General features: G+C 47.2%; 3 protein-coding genes across 3 annotated transcripts; 2 read left to right on the top strand and 1 right to left on the bottom strand.

Moving 5' to 3' along the window:
* Positions 1-2,206: 2,206 nt before the first annotated feature.
* On the top strand, positions 2,207-3,250 carry LOC105913820 (BTB/POZ and MATH domain-containing protein 1). The gene has a single exon (XM_012843754.2). It carries the CDS (start codon positions 2,207-2,209, stop codon positions 3,248-3,250), a length of 1,044 nt encoding a protein of 347 aa, XP_012699208.1.
* Positions 3,251-6,212: 2,962 nt separating this feature from the next.
* On the top strand, positions 6,213-9,537 carry LOC101765630 (pentatricopeptide repeat-containing protein At1g25360). The gene is made up of 3 exons (XM_022824451.1): positions 6,213-8,944; positions 9,043-9,178; positions 9,264-9,537. Exon 1 carries the CDS (start codon positions 6,245-6,247, stop codon positions 8,651-8,653), a length of 2,409 nt encoding a protein of 802 aa, XP_022680186.1. The 5' UTR covers positions 6,213-6,244; the 3' UTR covers positions 8,654-8,944; positions 9,043-9,178; positions 9,264-9,537.
* Positions 9,538-10,474: 937 nt separating this feature from the next.
* Positions 10,475-15,266, bottom strand: LOC101781156 (interferon-related developmental regulator 2). The gene is made up of 13 exons (XM_004958121.3): positions 14,804-15,266; positions 14,532-14,706; positions 13,749-13,829; positions 13,428-13,510; positions 13,218-13,333; positions 13,023-13,133; positions 12,809-12,921; positions 12,415-12,718; positions 12,252-12,335; positions 12,114-12,164; positions 11,963-12,034; positions 11,174-11,242; positions 10,475-10,749 (listed from the first exon to the last, which is right to left on the bottom strand). Exons 1-13 carry the CDS (start codon positions 14,811-14,813, stop codon positions 10,717-10,719), a joined length of 1,302 nt encoding a protein of 433 aa, XP_004958178.1. The 5' UTR covers positions 14,814-15,266; the 3' UTR covers positions 10,475-10,716.
* Between the last annotated feature and the right edge of the window lie 1,560 nt (positions 15,267-16,826).

Below are 16,826 nucleotides of genomic sequence, written 5' to 3'. Positions count from 1 at the left end.
AGTATGAGGCGACCAGTAGGCTAGTGAGCACGTCAGGGAGCAGCGCGTGCGCGTGTAGACGCGGGCTTCTACACCGACGAGAGCGCGTGAGAGACCCTGTCCGAAAGGGAGCGAACGACGGCCGGCGGCCGAGCGGAAGCATCCGGTTGGTCCTGGCCGACACCGGTGAAGCGAGTCTGCCGCTGGCCTGCGGGCGCGAGCTCCACCGCGGCCGGCCGGTGGAGGAAGAAAATACCTGTTAGTATGACAGGTGGGTCCCACGAACGGTGTTAACAGGAGAAGAAAACGGTGCTTGTCCCGTCTATAGCGATCTCTCCAACCAAACAAAAAATAGGATCATCCCATCCCATTCAACCAAACAAGAAATGGGATCATCCCATCCCGAAAAACTGGAACGGGACCGTCCCGTTCTACATTGTCTCCCAACCAAACGCACCCTTAATGCGCCTCTCGCCGTTGCGGCGCGAGCAACCGACCGGCGCGTCGCCGTCGCCGGTGCGCAGCTGCGTCTGCGGATGGCATGTAGATGCAGGGGGACACGGGTGGATGCGGATGGCGACCGCTTCGTCTTGTCCCGCGCGTCGCGCTCGTGGCAGCGAGCCCGGCGGCAGGAGCGCCGCGAGTGAGTTTGTGCACCAGGCCATGGCAGTGACCTGGCGCGCTTGATGGTTTGTGCGGTCGCAGTGGACCAGTGGTTCAGTGAGACAACTGAAAGAGTGGCGTTTTTTGTCGCGGGACCAGGACCACCCATGCCACACGCGGACTACGCGCGCCTGTGCTGCACGAGGCGCGTCGCCGACAGTGTGAGCGTATTACCCCGTGATGGCGGGATCACCGTCTCTCATGGCATTATCAGATTCAGAGGCGACGCCGTAGGGCGCGTTTCTTTCCTGCACAGGCATCATCGTCGATTCGTTGTCACAATTCACGAACTGCATGTGGCTGGAGGCCCTGCTGTTAGTGGCGTAGTGGTGAGTGGTGACACTTGTCTTGTTCTCTGTCAATTCTGCTGTTCGCTATCGATTCCCGGCTATGGAAGTCCTCAGACTGATCATCACAAACAGTACGTGCCCGGAAGGTTCTGTATCGTCGTGCAGTAGGAGCAGACACACTGCACTGCTATATCATCTTTCATCTATATATAGGATCACTGTATACCTTTACAGTTTGGGCGTGCACATCCCATATTAGAGTTTGGCTAAGTGCATCCCAGATTAAGATTAGTATAGAAGCCCGGAATTATCTCTGTTATTACAAAAAAAACTAGTTAACAATCTTCAATTCTTCATCAAATAGAGTTTGATGGCAAACGCAAGAAACAGCACGCACAAATTGACAAAAAAAAAACTATTACAACTTTGTTTGAATCTCAAGCTACAATGAGATATCCACGTGTCTGTTCATGCCATTTTGGTTTTGTACTTGTAACAAAAGAATTGACATAATTTAGTTTCCGAGGCGTGTTGTGAGCTTGTGATGGACTGATGATTATAGCCTTGGAGGTTGAGGAAATGACTTTTTTTGTCTGATTATCATAGCTACATCTCGCTATCGATAAACGAGTCATCTACTTTTGAAAGAAAAACTAGCTATAAACTGACTCGAACCCGAGTGGATAGATTCCATCACAAGAAATACACTAAGTTCAAGCGTTTTCTATTTTGAATCATTAAGATATGAGTCTGATACTCTGATCACTAGTATTTTCTATAACTTTAAATTTGAAATATAATTTTTAGGATGTGATTAAATAGTTTCTTACAACAAATATAATGTAAGAGTGTATATAGCAAATATATTTAGTGTCAAATATGTTAGTAGTCAAGGTTCACAGAGTTTGATGGCAATGATTCAACTATTTCAAATAAACGGAATCGAGAGGTACCTTTCAAAACAGTGAATGGCAATAGAACTATAGAAGTCGTATTTTATAAAAAGAATGGAAATGAATTAATTGCATGGAGAGGCCCAATACCATGGGTGGCCCAAGTGAATTTTAGGTCGCCCCAATAGCTACGAAGGCCCATCTCGGAGATGAAGAACTTTGCCAAAAATGGAAAGAAATCCGACTCCAGATCCAGCCCCTTTCCCCTTTGCCCTTCCAAATCGGCCAATCTCACTCCGCTCGAACTAAACCCTGCCATCGCCAAGAACCAGCCGCAACCCGCAAGCCTGCAACACAGTGATCAAGCCCGAAACATCCGCCATGGCGTCCGCCTCCGACCGCGGGAAGCCGTCCAGTTCTGCCTCCTCCATCGTCGCCGACAAATCGGTCGGGTACCACGACCTCAAGATCGACGGCTGCGCGCTCACCGTCGGCACACCTACCGAACGGCTCATCAAGTCCTGCCCCTTCACCGTCGGCGGCCATCGCTGGCGCATCTGGTTCTACCCCTTCGGCGGCCTCCTCGGGTACGTTTCGCTCTACCTCGTCCTCGACGACGACATTGTGGCCAAGAGCGTGACGGCGCAGGTCCAGTTCAGCGTCATGCTTGAGAAGCGAGCGCTGTTCTTTGTCAAGTGGGAAAAGAAGAAAGCCCTCTCCAGATCGGCCGATCTGAAAACCCAAGGCGCTGGTGCCTGCCGGGAGTGGTCAGTGTTCGCCAAGAGGGAGGCCTTGGGCACGATGGCGAGCCACGGCGGCGGCTCCGTGACAATCAGGTGCGACGTCACCGTCTTCGACGCGTTCCGCGCGGAGGCGGCGGTGCCCAAGCCGAAGCTAGCTCCCGTGCCGCCGTCCGAGCTGCAGAAGCACCTCGGCGACCTCCTCCAGAGCGGACGCGGCGCCGACGTCGTGTTCGAGATCGACGGCTGCGAGCGGTTCCCGGCGCACCGGTGCGTCCTCTCCGCCCGATCGCCCGTCATCAGCGCGGAGCTCTTGGGAGCGAGGGCGAGGGAGGGCGACGCCGCTGCTGCTGCGCCGGCCGGCGTCGTGCGCGTGGAGAGCGTGGAGGCTCGGGTGTTCAGGGCCCTGCTCGGCTTCGCCTACACGGACGCGCTGCCGGAGGTCGAGAAAGTGGAGGAAAACTCGGTGTACGCGGACCTGCTCGCGGCGGCGGACAGGTTCAGCTTGGAGAGGCTGAAGGTGATGTACGCCAACAAGCTGTGCGAGCGCGTCGACGCCGGCACGGTGAAGACCACCCTCGCGCTCGCCGAGCGGCACCGCTGCGACGGCCTGAAGGAGGCGTGCCTGGACTTCCTCGCTGATCCGGTGAACCTGAGGGCGGCCATCGGCACTCATGGCATGTGACAGCTTTCGAACACACGCTTCTTTCTATTTAGCGAGGATCTAATTGACATGCTGGCATCGTAGTCGATCGTGCAGTTATCATCGGAGTGGTGGTTCGTTCATGGTTCAGTTAGCTAGTATGGAGTAGTTCACTCATAGTATTAGTTTATATCAATCTGAACCTAGGTGCACTGTTTGGATGCTTTTGCTGTGGGCTGTGGCTCTTAAGACCTGTTTATTGCTATGGATCGCTGCATGAGTTCTCTGTTCTGAATGTGAAGAATTCAAACCTGTGTTGCTTATCCTGAATGTTCAGTGTGCTGGGAAAATTCAGATTTGAGCTCTCAATTTTACTAGGATTTTCGAATGAATGCTGGCCTGTCTGACATCGTCTTCTTCCACCAAGAAATTCAGTTCTCTTATCAATTTCCACGGGCTTATCGATTGTCGTGTCAAGTAAAAATGTTAAACACATGCCAGGGAAACAATCATTTCAGTGACAAAGATAGATGTTCGGATGACATGAGATGGGATGGGATCGTCGCCGGTGAAGTTTTATACCTCATAAGAGCAACTTCAAGAGACTGCTAATCTTACCCCAATACTATTTTTAGGGAAAAAAGGAAAAAAAACGAACTCCAACAGTCCACCCAAACCTTCCCCAATTTTTTAGCAACGCTAAAAAACAGCCTACCACCTCGTATATTTTAGCGTTGGCATTCCTCCCCCAATCCTGATTCTCGCACGCTCGCTCGTCCCTTCTGATGGGCCCAATACGATGACGTGGCCTGTTTTAAAATATTGGGGGCTATTTATTAGCGATCTGCTGTGGATTGATATGTTTTTTAGGAAATTTTTTTGGAAGAACCTCCAATACATAGTTTTGGGAAGAATTTTTTGAAGTACTCTTGGAGTTGCTCTAAGGCCACCACCAGCGGTAGCCTTTTGCGCTGCCGTGGTAGAAAGGTACGGGGGGATGCTTTTGGAAAAGTTGTTGTGAGCTGTGGGTTGTGGAAAAGCAGTTGTGAGAAAGCAGTTGTGAGAAAGCAGCTGTGGGGAAAATAGAAGACCGTTTGGTTAGAGGAGCTGTGAAACTGTAGGCTATGTAAGAAATACCTGCAATGCCCCTAAAGGTATGTGAGTATGTTTATATGTAAATTGCTCGTAACAAAATAATGCGTTCACTAATTCAAATGTAAACCACTATTTTAGGAAGAAAAAAATAAATTTTATATATTTTTCATCCATTAAAGTAATTGGTCCACATAAATAGAAGGATGCCATCCCTCAACATTACTCTCCTCCTCTCGCACTAACCAAAGCATCAGCTATCCTAGTACGAATGGTATTCATGGTATCCTCATTCTCCACATCGTCACTCTCATCTCCTTATGTTTGTCTCATACCACATGTATGTTGTACCAAGTAATCCTCCTTATCATCACATCTCTTGAACTCCTTATCACACAAATTGTTGTCACGAATAAAATTATGCAATGCAAGACAAGCCATAATGATATGTTTCTAAGTACGAGGTGAGAAACTTGGCATGTCCTTCAAAATACGCCACTTCTGCTTTAAGACTCCAAAAGACCCGTTTGTTTTGCCTCATCCCATCCAAGACCAGTTGCACAATTCTTGAACTCCATAAATATTGAATACTCCTTTTTCAGAAGATCTAACTTGTTCTTCAATTATTTTTTTTCTCCTATCACCGGATTTTTCTATAAACTTGGAAACAACGTTCTTCCAACCGGTAGTAGTGAAAATTCCCATCGGCCTATTCCCTGCTTCAATCTCTTCTTTGCAGGCATCAATCAAATACCTTAAAAAAGTATCACCTTAATTCGCCTTATCACCCATTCTTCAACCAATCAAAGAAAACTCATAAGAACTAAGCTAAGACATAACTATGAAGCCAATAATCTAACTATTAAACTAATGGGAAAAAAATAAGCATAGATGTCCAAGTACAAATGTTCACTGATTATATATTTTTGAATTATCATTTTGCATTTAACCATACTGAGTACAATTGATTGTTCATACCTCAAGAAATTTCTTTTCGCAGGTAGCTTCCGATTTGATTTTGTGGTGTAATTGTACCTGACAAATAAAACAATTGAAATAGTGTAAATGATTTATACGAAACAAGTGTTATAAAAAAAATTGGTTGAGAAGGAAAAAGGAAGACATACCTTGGGCGTATACTGCGCCTGGTGACCAGGAGCAGGGGCAAGGGTCGGCGATGGGGGGCCGGCGATGGGGTGCCCTCCTGTTGAAGCTAAGGGAGCGGCGGGTGGTGTCAGGGGGCCGGCAGCGGGGCTCAGGGGGCCGGCGACGGGGGCCCGGTGGCGGTCGACAGGGGGCGGCGGCGGGCGTTGGGGACCGGCAACGGGGGCCCGGCAGCGGCGGCCGTCAAATGGGCTGGCGGCGGGGGCCCGATGATGGGGGGTGGCGGCGGGCGTCACGGGGCTGGCGGTGGGAGCCCGACGATGGGGGGCGACGGACGGGCGTTAGGAGGCGGCGGCGCGAGGCACGGCGATGGGGAGCGGCGGCCGGTCGGCCGACGGCTAGGGGGGGCGGACGACCGGCCGGCGGGAGGCGGGCGGTCTGGAGAGGGATGGCGCTGTGCGGGGGACGGGGGAGAGGAGCGGTCCGGTTGTTTTCGCGTGCGGGAGAAAAAATAGATCTGAAACGGTACATCATAACCAGTGGCAGATGGGTAATTTTTTACCCCAAAAGCACTTGAAAGTAGGGGGGAGAGGTGCTTTTGGATTTGTACTACCATGAAAGTTGCTTTTATAGTTTTGGAACTTTTTGATTGGCTTTTAACTTTTAAAAAATAAAAGCAGGTTTGAAAGTCCAACAAAAGGAGCCTCTGTCGTTCAGCAGCCGTGGAAGTTCAAACCTCTAGCAGTCTAGAGCCCTAAGAAAACCCCGCGGGCCCGCGTGTCCAATTGAACCCTGGGCGGCGCGGCGCGCGCCCGGCTTGCCCAACCACGCCACGACGCTATGCTGCCGCCGCCACCGCCGCCCGCCGTCACCTCGCTGCCCTACCAGTGCTCCGTCCTCCTGCGGCGCCTCGTCGCGAGCCGCTCCCTTGCCTCCTCGACCTCCTTCCTCCGCGCGCTCCGCCGCCTCCACGCGCGCCTCCTCACCGCCGGGCTCCTCCACGCGCAGTCGCACCCGCACCTCACCCTCCGCCTCACCCACCTCTACACACTCTCCCTTGACCTCCCCGCCGCCGCGCTCCTCTTCCGTTCAAACCCGTGCCCCGTCGCCGCCACCTCGCTCGTCGCCGCGCACGCCGCCGCGGGCCGCCTCCCCGCCGCCGTCTCCTTCTTCGACGCCGTCCCGCCCGCGCGCCGCGACACCGTCCTCCACAACGCTGTGATCTCGGCGTACGCCCGCGCGTCCCACGCCGCGCCCGCGGTCGCCGTGTTCCGCTCACTGCTCGCCTCCGGCTCCCTTCGGCCCGACGACTACTCATTCACCGCGCTCCTCAGCGCCGCGGCCCACCTGCCCAACCTCTCTGTCCGGCACTGTGCACAGCTACACTGCTCGGTGCTCAAGTCTGGCGCCGGGGGTGCCTTGTCGGTGTGCAACGCGCTCATTGCGCTGTACATGAAATGCGAAGCGCCCGTGGCGACGCGAGAAGCACGGAAGGTGCTTGACGAAATGCCGGCTAAGGATGAATTGACGTGGACTACTATGGTAGTCGGGTATGTTAGGAGAGGCGATGTTGGTGCTGCTAGATCGGTTTTTGAGGAGGTTGATGGGAAGTTTGATGTCGTGTGGAACGCCATGATCTCAGGATATGTGCAATCAGGAATGGTTGAGGAGGCATTTGAGCTGTTCAGGAGGATGGTGCTAGCTAGGGCGCTTCTTGATGAGTTCACATTTACCAGTGTTCTGAGTGCTTGTGCAAATGCTGGGTTCTTTGTGCTTGGGAAGTCTGTCCATGGTCAGATCATTCGGTTGCAGCCAGATTTTGTGCCTGAGGCAGCTTTGCCTGTTAACAATGCATTGGTGACCTTCTACTCAAAGGCTGGGAAGATTGCTGTTGCAAAAAGGATATTTGACAGTATGAAATCGAAGGATATAGTTTCTTGGAACACAATGTTGTCAGGGTATGTTGAGAGCAGCTGTTTGGACAAGGCAGTCGAGGTATTTAAGGAGATGCCTTATAAAAATGAGTTGTCATGGATGGTGATGGTCTCAGGATATGTCCAAGGAGGGCGTGCGGAAGATGCACTTAAGCTGTTTAACTGGATGAGGGCTGATGATGTCAAGCCGTGTGATTACACCTATGCTGGTGCTATAGCTGCATGTGGTGAACTTGGGGCACTGAAGCATGGGAAGCAGCTCCATGGGCATCTTGTGCAGCTTGGTTTTGAGGGGAGCAATTCTGCAGGAAATGCACTCATTACCATGTATGCTAAATGCGGTGCTGTGAAAGAAGCTCATCTTGTGTTCCTTGTGATGCCCAATGTTGATTCTGTTTCATGGAATGCTATGATTTCAGCTCTTGGGCAGCATGGACATGGAAGAGAGGCACTTGATCTCTTTGATCAGATGGTTTCTGAAGGCATATATCCAGATAGAATTTCCTTTCTCACAGTATTGACAGCTTGCAATCATGCTGGTTTGGTGGATGAAGGCTTTCGTTATTTCGAGTCCATGAAGAGGGACTTTGGCATCATCCCTGGAGAAGATCACTACGCGCGACTGATTGATTTGCTTGGTCGGGCTGGACGAATTGGAGAAGCTAGAGATTTGATCAAGACAATACCTTTTGAGCCTACCCCATCCATTTGGGAGGCCATTCTTTCTGGTTGTCGGATTAACGGAGATATGGAACTTGGTGCTTATGCTGCAGACCAGCTGTTTAAGATGACACCACAGCACGATGGCACCTACATCCTACTGTCCAACACTTACTCAGCCGCAGGACGTTGGGTAGATGCTGCAAAAGTAAGGAAGCTAATGCGTGATCGAGGGGTAAAGAAAGAACCAGGGTGCAGCTGGATAGAAGTTGGAAACAAAGTTCATGTATTTCTTGTTGGCGATACAAAACATCCAGAAGCACATGAAGTTTACCACTTCCTTGAAATGGTTGGTGCGAAGATGAGAAAGCTCGGATATCTTCCTGATACAAAGGTTGTGTTGCATGACATGGAACCTCATCAGAAGGAGCATATATTATTTGCTCATAGTGAGAGGCTGGCGGTTGGTTTTGGACTCCTAAAGCTGCCTCCTGGAGCTACTGTTACAGTCCTTAAGAACTTGAAAATATGTGCTGATTGTCATGCTGCAATAATGTTCATGTCGAAGGCAGTTGGAAGGGAGATTGTTGTTAGGGATGTTAGGCGGTTTCACCATTTCAAAGATGGAGAATGTTCATGTGGTAACTATTGGTGAACATACTTTTACCGCTGTACTGTAGGGCCTGCTAACATATGTCCATCAGGTCCTGTCTCAGCTTTATATTGTCGGCCATCTTGGTTGTAATCAAACAAGAAGCCTTGAAGAGGCATGGACTGGACCAACTCAGATCAAAGAGACTTCGCTTATCATGGTGTCTCTGTCAACTGAGGTCTTACTGTTAATCTATTAGTCTGTGTTCCATTGAGGCTTGAGATTGGTGTTCTATAGGCTACCCAGAATATGAGGGGCAGTGTGCTTAATGTTCATCTGCAAAAATCCTTCTCGGTAAGCATCAGATTAAACATATAAGCTTGCAAATCTAGGTTGACGTTTTTCACTTAGTTAATGATGAGAACTTAAGTCTTGTTCCCTAACAATTTCAGGAGTCGTAATGTCATGACCTGATTCTTTGAACACCATGAAGGACCATGGAGCTAAATCTTTAGGCAGACCGATGACGGCCAATGCATGGGGAACAGGGGCCAACTCGGCTAGTCACATCATCTCTCTATGAATGAGGTAAGATGTTGCCATTACTTTCGTTGTCTAGGGTTTTTGCTTATCATGAAAACTGCCACTGAAGCAATGTCATCTTTTCTTACAGACTACCTGGGACTGCTCAGCGATGTAGCTTTACCAGTGTGATTTTGGGATGGCAGTGACATCGACAATTGGTGCATATGTCATTATATAGGCTGATACAAAGGAGTCATTTGATACAGTTTTTCATTAGACGATTACATGTTTCCTCAAACATCATTTGTGTAAAGTCCATTACCTCATTTGTACAGGATGGGTGAGGGTGAGCATAATCGTCCAAGTGAGATTGAGCACACTGGAGATCAAATCAGAGCTCTATTCGGATTTATTTTGGACAACGCTCGTCTTGCTTGGTATCATTCATCACGGGACAGCATGCACGTGCTTTTTTTGTTCCCTGTCAGATGACGACTTGTATTGCTAGAACACAGTTACACAGTATCAGACAGGCCTGCCGTATTATTAGCAAGGGAGGGGTACCACCCTGTCAGTCATCACGTAGTCCTGTTGTCATGGGATGCGCTTCAGCGCTTGCACTGCAGGGAGTGTGGGCTGCTCCACGACGTCAGGTACATTCCTTGCAGGAACACCACCCAAGCTGGGAGAATCAGGGGGTATTTAAGAGAAGGAAAACGCATTATCATCGAAGACACCTCTGAAAATATAAAACCATTCCAGAACACATGGAGACACGTATGCCCATGAAAGAATATTTGAAGAATCGAAGACGAATTGTAGAGCAACCGGAAGAATAGCGTGCTTCCCACCGTTGTTGTTTATACATGCAACTATGCAAGTACCGTTATGATGCTGCATGATCATGATGCTAAACTTTCAAGTAGTTAACACACAATCGCTGGACACACACCTTTTGCCAATGAAGGGAAATAAAGGACACCAGAGCAGTAAATTATGTCAGAGTCAGGAACATATAAAACAGCTTCAAAACACTGATCCGCTTCGAAAATTGAGTCTTTACTATTTTTATTTAAATACCCCCTGATCCAATTATTTGCGTAAAACCCCTAAAATGAATCGATTTTTAAAAAAATAAATAAATAAATTGGATCGCATGGCTAGATTTGGTGGGATTGCAATGGCCAGCTTCAAAACCTAAGGTTGGCACAGAGAGAGAACGACGAATAAAAGAACGACGAATAAATCATATCTCAAATGATATGCCATCACGGTCTCATGGATCGAAGTGATGCAGCTGCCCCGCGGCAACATATCAACACAGAATGAGGCAGGCCCTCAAACAAAACCCACACCGTGAAAGTGAGACAACTCCAAAGAAACTTCTTAACTATTCCCGCATAAATCATGCTATCTGACGTTCCAGATACACGAACAGTAGTAAATCATTTAGGTGTAATATTACTCCAGCATCAACAATTACACTATCATGAACGCAGAAGCTCCAACGGGATGTGCCAGTAGTAGTTTACACGGATAAAGGTCCAGATATAAAGAGAAACACACAGAATGGCTGTTGTTTTCTCATCATTGTAACCTCGTTACTCGACCAACATAGCAGCATTCTTCCTCGCCTGAAATGATCATAGCGTTGGATGTGTATTAGTCAATGACTCACAGTTAACAGATGAAGCAAACACTATGCATCCTTGTGTCATTGCTAGTTTTTTAGCTCTAAACTGTTGGCGCATGCAAATGCATAAGAAAAAGATTGCATATTGCTTCTTAGAAAAATAATTGCATATTGCTGCTAGTACTATGCATAACGAGACCAAAATCTTACCAAACATCACCCCAGAGGATTACCAAAAGCTACATGAGCAGAAATATTTATCATGAATTACTATTAACATCCATGTAGGATGCCTTTTATCGTCAGGGTGCCACTTACCAGTAAAAATCATTTCAGTTATTATGATTGACATGAAGAACAACGCAAGGGCACAGGGCTCTTAAACAGGAGAGGAGTTTTTCACATAAAGAGGACATTAGCATTACCTGGGCTAGACGACGCTCTTTGTTCAATTTGAGAGCTCTTTCTTTTTCCTCTTCAGACCTAAAGATTTTCTGCAGGAGGTTTGGGTTGTTTGTGATCAGAAAACATACTCAACTAATAGCAAGAGAAGAGAATAAGCTTATCAACATTAGAAACCTGAACAGATAAGAGAAGATGTTAATGGTTTTAAGGAATCAAGTCTGAACAGATCATGCAAACATGTATCAACACTCACCCAGGTCCATATTATAATTTTCAGGGGGTATAGCAATAAAGCCAATAAGTATTTTCGGGCTTATTTATGTGACTGAAATAGTGAAATCACACAGGAAATTGCCAACAGAGCATTTTTCTTGTCCTCAGGCTAACCAATTCAAAGGAAGCAATCAACGACACTAGACACTACCTTATGCCTTACTTTTCAGAGTCACCCTTGTATCCTGGTATATCTAAAATAAGACAATGAAAGCTTAAACCCCCAAACCCAGATAAGCTATTACATCCTATCTTGGTAGCTTTTCCACCCAATTATGGCCTATTTTTCACTATCCTGGTTATAGTCACTTTCTATCCAATTGTGCCTTATTTTTCTCTATCCTGGCTATAGTCGGTTATTACTAAAGGTATGGCTGTATGGGAATTGTATGGCAAGTAAGCAGTTAAAGACCACACGAACTTAGCTTATTCCAAACTGGCATGGCCTAGTAGAACATTAATGTTCAACTTTCACAAATTTTCCTACATTGTAACTACCTTTGCAACTTAGGTCATCTATGGCACGGATTTCTTACCTTATCAGTGGATGACAGGGTTTCAGTTGTGTCAACCTTAATGTCAAAGATATCTTGAAGAAGTCCATTCTCCTGTGTTTAAAAGAATGGCAATGTTTGTCATATCAAGTAACTTTGAGAAGTAAAAAATAATCATTCAAAAGATAGTAACCTTCACATGCTTCAGAAAGCCTTTCCCAAGGAACCGCTTTAAGAAATTCAACTGATTATCAAGGAAAAAAAATTAGCTAATGAGAACATGAAACAATATGTACCATTTTGCAAGCCAATGAGAGAAAAAGGCAATAACCTGGATTAACTCAGACCATGATGAAACCCTTAAGACATCACGCTTTCCAGCAATCTTGATTGATTCTTCAGGGCAATCGCCATACTGTAAAAAGATGGTTATCAATAATAAGTAAAACAGAACCAAGAATTTGAAGATCTTGCTAGATCGGGTATTGACAGACCTTGACAAAATCCAAGATTCGTTGAAACAGGTCTCTTTGATCGGTAAGGTTTTTCTTGTCTGCGCCTTTCCCCCCAGCCTCTGCAGAGAGATTAGAGGCTAGACCAGATATCTTGGCTTTTAATGCTTGCATATCCAAGAAAAGCTTGTTCTTAGAACCACCAGTTCCTCCTGTGTTGGCATCGCCATCTTCACAAGAAACGTCAAGCAGATTTAACTCAAAGCACAAAGCCAATGCTTCACCAGCGGCCATTCGAACAGCACGATCCTCTGCTTCTAAAAGAGTAGAGAGAAATGCGATGGGCCTAGCAAGTAGAAGAAAGGAAAGTTAGGTAAAGCCATTAATTGTTTAGTGCACACACATATGCAGGAGCAAAACAGAGGAGAGTACTTACTCTTTCCAACTGTCGGTATTTATCCTCCATGAACCAATAGTAGTTAGGAGAAACGTCCATGCAGATATAGCAGCTGCTAACACAGGAGGCTTAGGTTTCCGGACAGTTCCCACCTGCAGAAATTCCAAACGTATTCAATCATCCTAGAAAATTTGATGCAGCTTCTTCAAACATTACTTGCGAAACATGATAACAAGAAAATGGAGAAATTTACATTTGAACCAGATTTTGGATGAATCACATCCCACATGGCTTTCAAAGCTAACTCTGTTTCAGCCAGATCAGTTGCACCAACAAATGTGATGACAGCCAAACAATCAAGTGCCTACAGAAAGTCAGTTCAACTTACTTATTAATTGAAAGTGCAAACAAAGAATGGAAGCCAAATGAAAAACAAATCAACACATACAGATATCATCTTTGAGGCATCGGACCAAGCTTGCAGTACCCTACAAAGTTGGGGATGTGACTCCTCCATAATTTCATGTGAACTGCTCCCAGCACCGAGTGTAATAGCCAATAACCCTGGATATTCCAAAAGAAAACAGCCAAATATGGTGTCATAAAACAACAGTATTTGTTTCGAACTACAAAGTGTGAACAGGGACAGGATACAAACCGATGGCACGAGATGCCAGAAAAACCTCCTTAGCAGATCCTTTTTTCACAGAATTGTTGAATTGACTTAGCATAGTGGCATACCTACAAAAGCATAAAAACCAATTCTTTATTTTACCAAGCAGATTCGGATAAAATATACCATATTTGAAAGTGAACTATCCTGATAAAATAGTGTGTAAAAATATGATACTTAGTTAGTTTGTTGGGTTAACGATAATTCAAATATGCAATTTAAAAATATGATTTCCAGATAAATAACCAAAAAATTTGCATGAAACACTTCAGAACTTTAGGCTGACTAACAAAATTTATAACATACTTGTTCTCCAAAAGACCATGAAGCATAAAACTTTCGAAGGCATCAACCAGTTTAACCAATGCTGCCTCTCTTGTAGATCCCCTGAAATAGATACAAATGGTAACATCAGTACGATGTGTATTAGTTAATGAAAGCACATAGGTTAATGGCCATAATTAACTATAGTTAATAGTTAATGAGAACAACATCAATAACCATGATCAATTATTGTTAAGAGAAATATAGCTATTCAGAAATGGTGTCCCCGGAAGTGACACAAGGAAGCAATACACAAAAAATACGCATAAACCATAACCTTGTCCCCATCGCATTTTAGACATTACTGCACAAACAATAAAGGCTCGACTGAACATACAACTTAACCCTTTGGAAAGTAATTTTCCAATCTTTGAACTACTCTTGCATAGTAACATCTCCAGGTGCAAAGGCACAGTTGAACATAAAACAAGGGAAGTAATTTCCAATCTCTGAATAATTCTAATTCAGTACCACCTCCGAGTGAAAATTGGGCATCTATTTAACCATTTCACACTAAATCAATAGGCTACAATTAAGTAGAGCAAACAACAGTCCCACACGGAGCCATGTAGCGAGCATTATGCGAACAATCAACAAAGCAAATTAACAAAACAACTAAAATAGGTCACGTCATAAGCCACCTATATCTACGCATAATCGAAGTAAACAGCACCCGAACAGAAATGCCCATGTCACCATCAGCACCCGAACAGCAAACGAATCACAAGGATACATGTTAGAGAAGGCTAGAAGGGGAACCCCGACCTCTTTTCGTAGAGGTCATCGATGTACTTGTCGAGGACGAACTCCTGCGAGTTGACGTGCTCGGTGGCATACGAGATGGAGAGATCCGACAGCGCGGTGGACGAGGAGCCCATGCTGTCGGCATCGCTGCTGTCGAGCAGGTCGTCCCCGCCGCCGCGGGCCTTGCTCTTCTTGCCTGCACAAACAAACCCAAGTCCCCAGAAATCACCAATCAGAACCAGTACCGCCCATCACAAAACACCACCAATCGACCAGCGTCAATAGAAACTCACTCTTCCCCATGGCGAGACCGGCGCGAGACGGGAACAAGAACTCAGAGACTCACAGGAACCGGGAGACAAAAAACCGCGGCAGGGCAGTAGAATCAGAACCGCGAAGGACGGCGCGAGGAGGAGGGCGAGGAAGAGGGTGGGATCAGGAGCAGGTGCGATGGACGCGGAGAAAGGAGAAGGGGCCGGCGGGGGCGGCGAGATCGGGGCTGGGGCGGCGCGGGTCGGCGCAGGGACAGGGGTCGGAGAAGCAGAAGCAGGGTGTCTCGCGGAGGTGCAGCGCTGCCATGTGAGGATTTCGCGACGAGGGGTGTGGGGAGCGGGATGGGGAGTGGCTTCTTCAGGTTTCTCTCGCGCTCGCGTTTGCTTGAGGAAATGAGGAAGGGCGAGGCGGCGTATAAACTAGCGGTGGTGGGAAGAAGCGGCGCTGGCTGGTGGAAGGGACGGGAAGGGGGAGAGGCCCGAAATGGAAGCTAGGGCACGCTGGCCAATTTCTTTTTTGTTTTGGGGTTGCTTTTCTTTCTCGTTTTGTTTTTCCTTCACGGCTTTTCCTCGTGACTGGCTGACTGAGAACGGAAATTATCTGGTTCTCTATCAGCCTTGTGCTTCTTTAAGAAAACGCAAAAGTTGTGCGTGTCCTCTAATTTAGACGAACAGAAACATGGGAAAACTTAAACACTCGTGATTTTATTCAAAAAATTGCTTAATGAAATGTGCACCGGTGTGAAAAGGGAGTTGTGTATGATATATTTAGTTAGGGTTTGCTTGGACATTTGTAGTGTGTGTTTATTTAGGAATTTCAACCTACAGTGCATACGGATACCTGCATTTGTATTTCCCTCGGAGAGCTTTGCCAAAAAAAAAAAAAAGAGAAAACATAGTCGAACTGCTGTCATTTAGCTGTGGTGGCACGACCTAAGCACATGGACGCTTACATTAGCATGCAATTTTGATTCGATTCGCAGCCGACCTCAAGAACTACCTTGTTTATTTCAAGTATGTAAGGGGTGTTTGGATCCCCAGACTAAACTTTAGTCCGTGTCACATTGAATGTTTAGATACTAATTAGGAGTATTAAACATAGATTATTTACAAAACATATTGCTAATGATGGATTAATTAGGTTTAATAGATTCATTTCGCCGTTTAGCCTCTATCTGTGTAATTAGTTTTATAATTAACTTATATTTAGTCCTCCTAATTAGCCACCAAATATTCAATGTGACACGGATTAACACCCTCTGAGCGGGAACGACGCATCACGCTTATGCCATTTGGATCGCAGATTTAAAAAGAATTGATTGGCTTAGCGTGTGCTCGGTACCAGTGGCGGAGGGAGGGGGCACCCAGGGCCAGGCCCCCTATGATTTGGATGTTTCCACTAGAAATTTTAAGTTTGATTAAATCTTGAGCAAATTTAGCACTGCTGATCCTTGACAACGAAAAATGGGGATTTCTGGCTACGCTCCTGCTGCTCGGTACGTTCCGATTCCTCCAATCCCGTGTTAGCCAGTCATCTTATCGTCAGCCGTCAAATATCGGGTGATTAGCCGAATTAAGCACTGTCGGTTGCAACCTAAGCCACCGTTAACTTGGACGAAACCTGCAGCGCATGTTGGCATCTGACCAAAAACGCAGCCGCAGAAGATACCCCTTGGCCCGAATCGTTCACCGCATCACCGGATATTCGTTTCCTGACTCGAGTCGAGCCCACCCCCTTTGGAAAAATTCGATGCGGAGGTTCTCTCCAGCGTACGCCAACCGGTTCGGCAGACGGCAGTGTGCACGGCACGGGCCAGGGCCGGATCCACCCCACCACGCGGCTCGCGACACCCGCCCCCACCCGAGGCTGGCGAGCGGCTGCTCGGGAAGACTGGAAGCCCGGAATACGGTACAGCGCGCGACGCATGGCGATGGCGCGCCTGGGCAGGTGGCGCGCGGTGAGCCGGTGGCGCGCGCGAGTCCGCGTCCACCGCGTGGCGCGGTAGGTTGCAGCTTTCAGCACTCGGCCGGCAGGTGCTGCTCC

Source organism: Setaria italica, chromosome II, assembly GCF_000263155.2.
Source record: "Setaria italica strain Yugu1 chromosome II, Setaria_italica_v2.0, whole genome shotgun sequence".
Classification (NCBI taxonomy): Eukaryota; Viridiplantae; Streptophyta; class Magnoliopsida; order Poales; family Poaceae; genus Setaria; species Setaria italica.
Note: the sequence above shows the minus strand (reverse complement) of the source record. Positions and strands in the feature narration are given on the sequence as shown.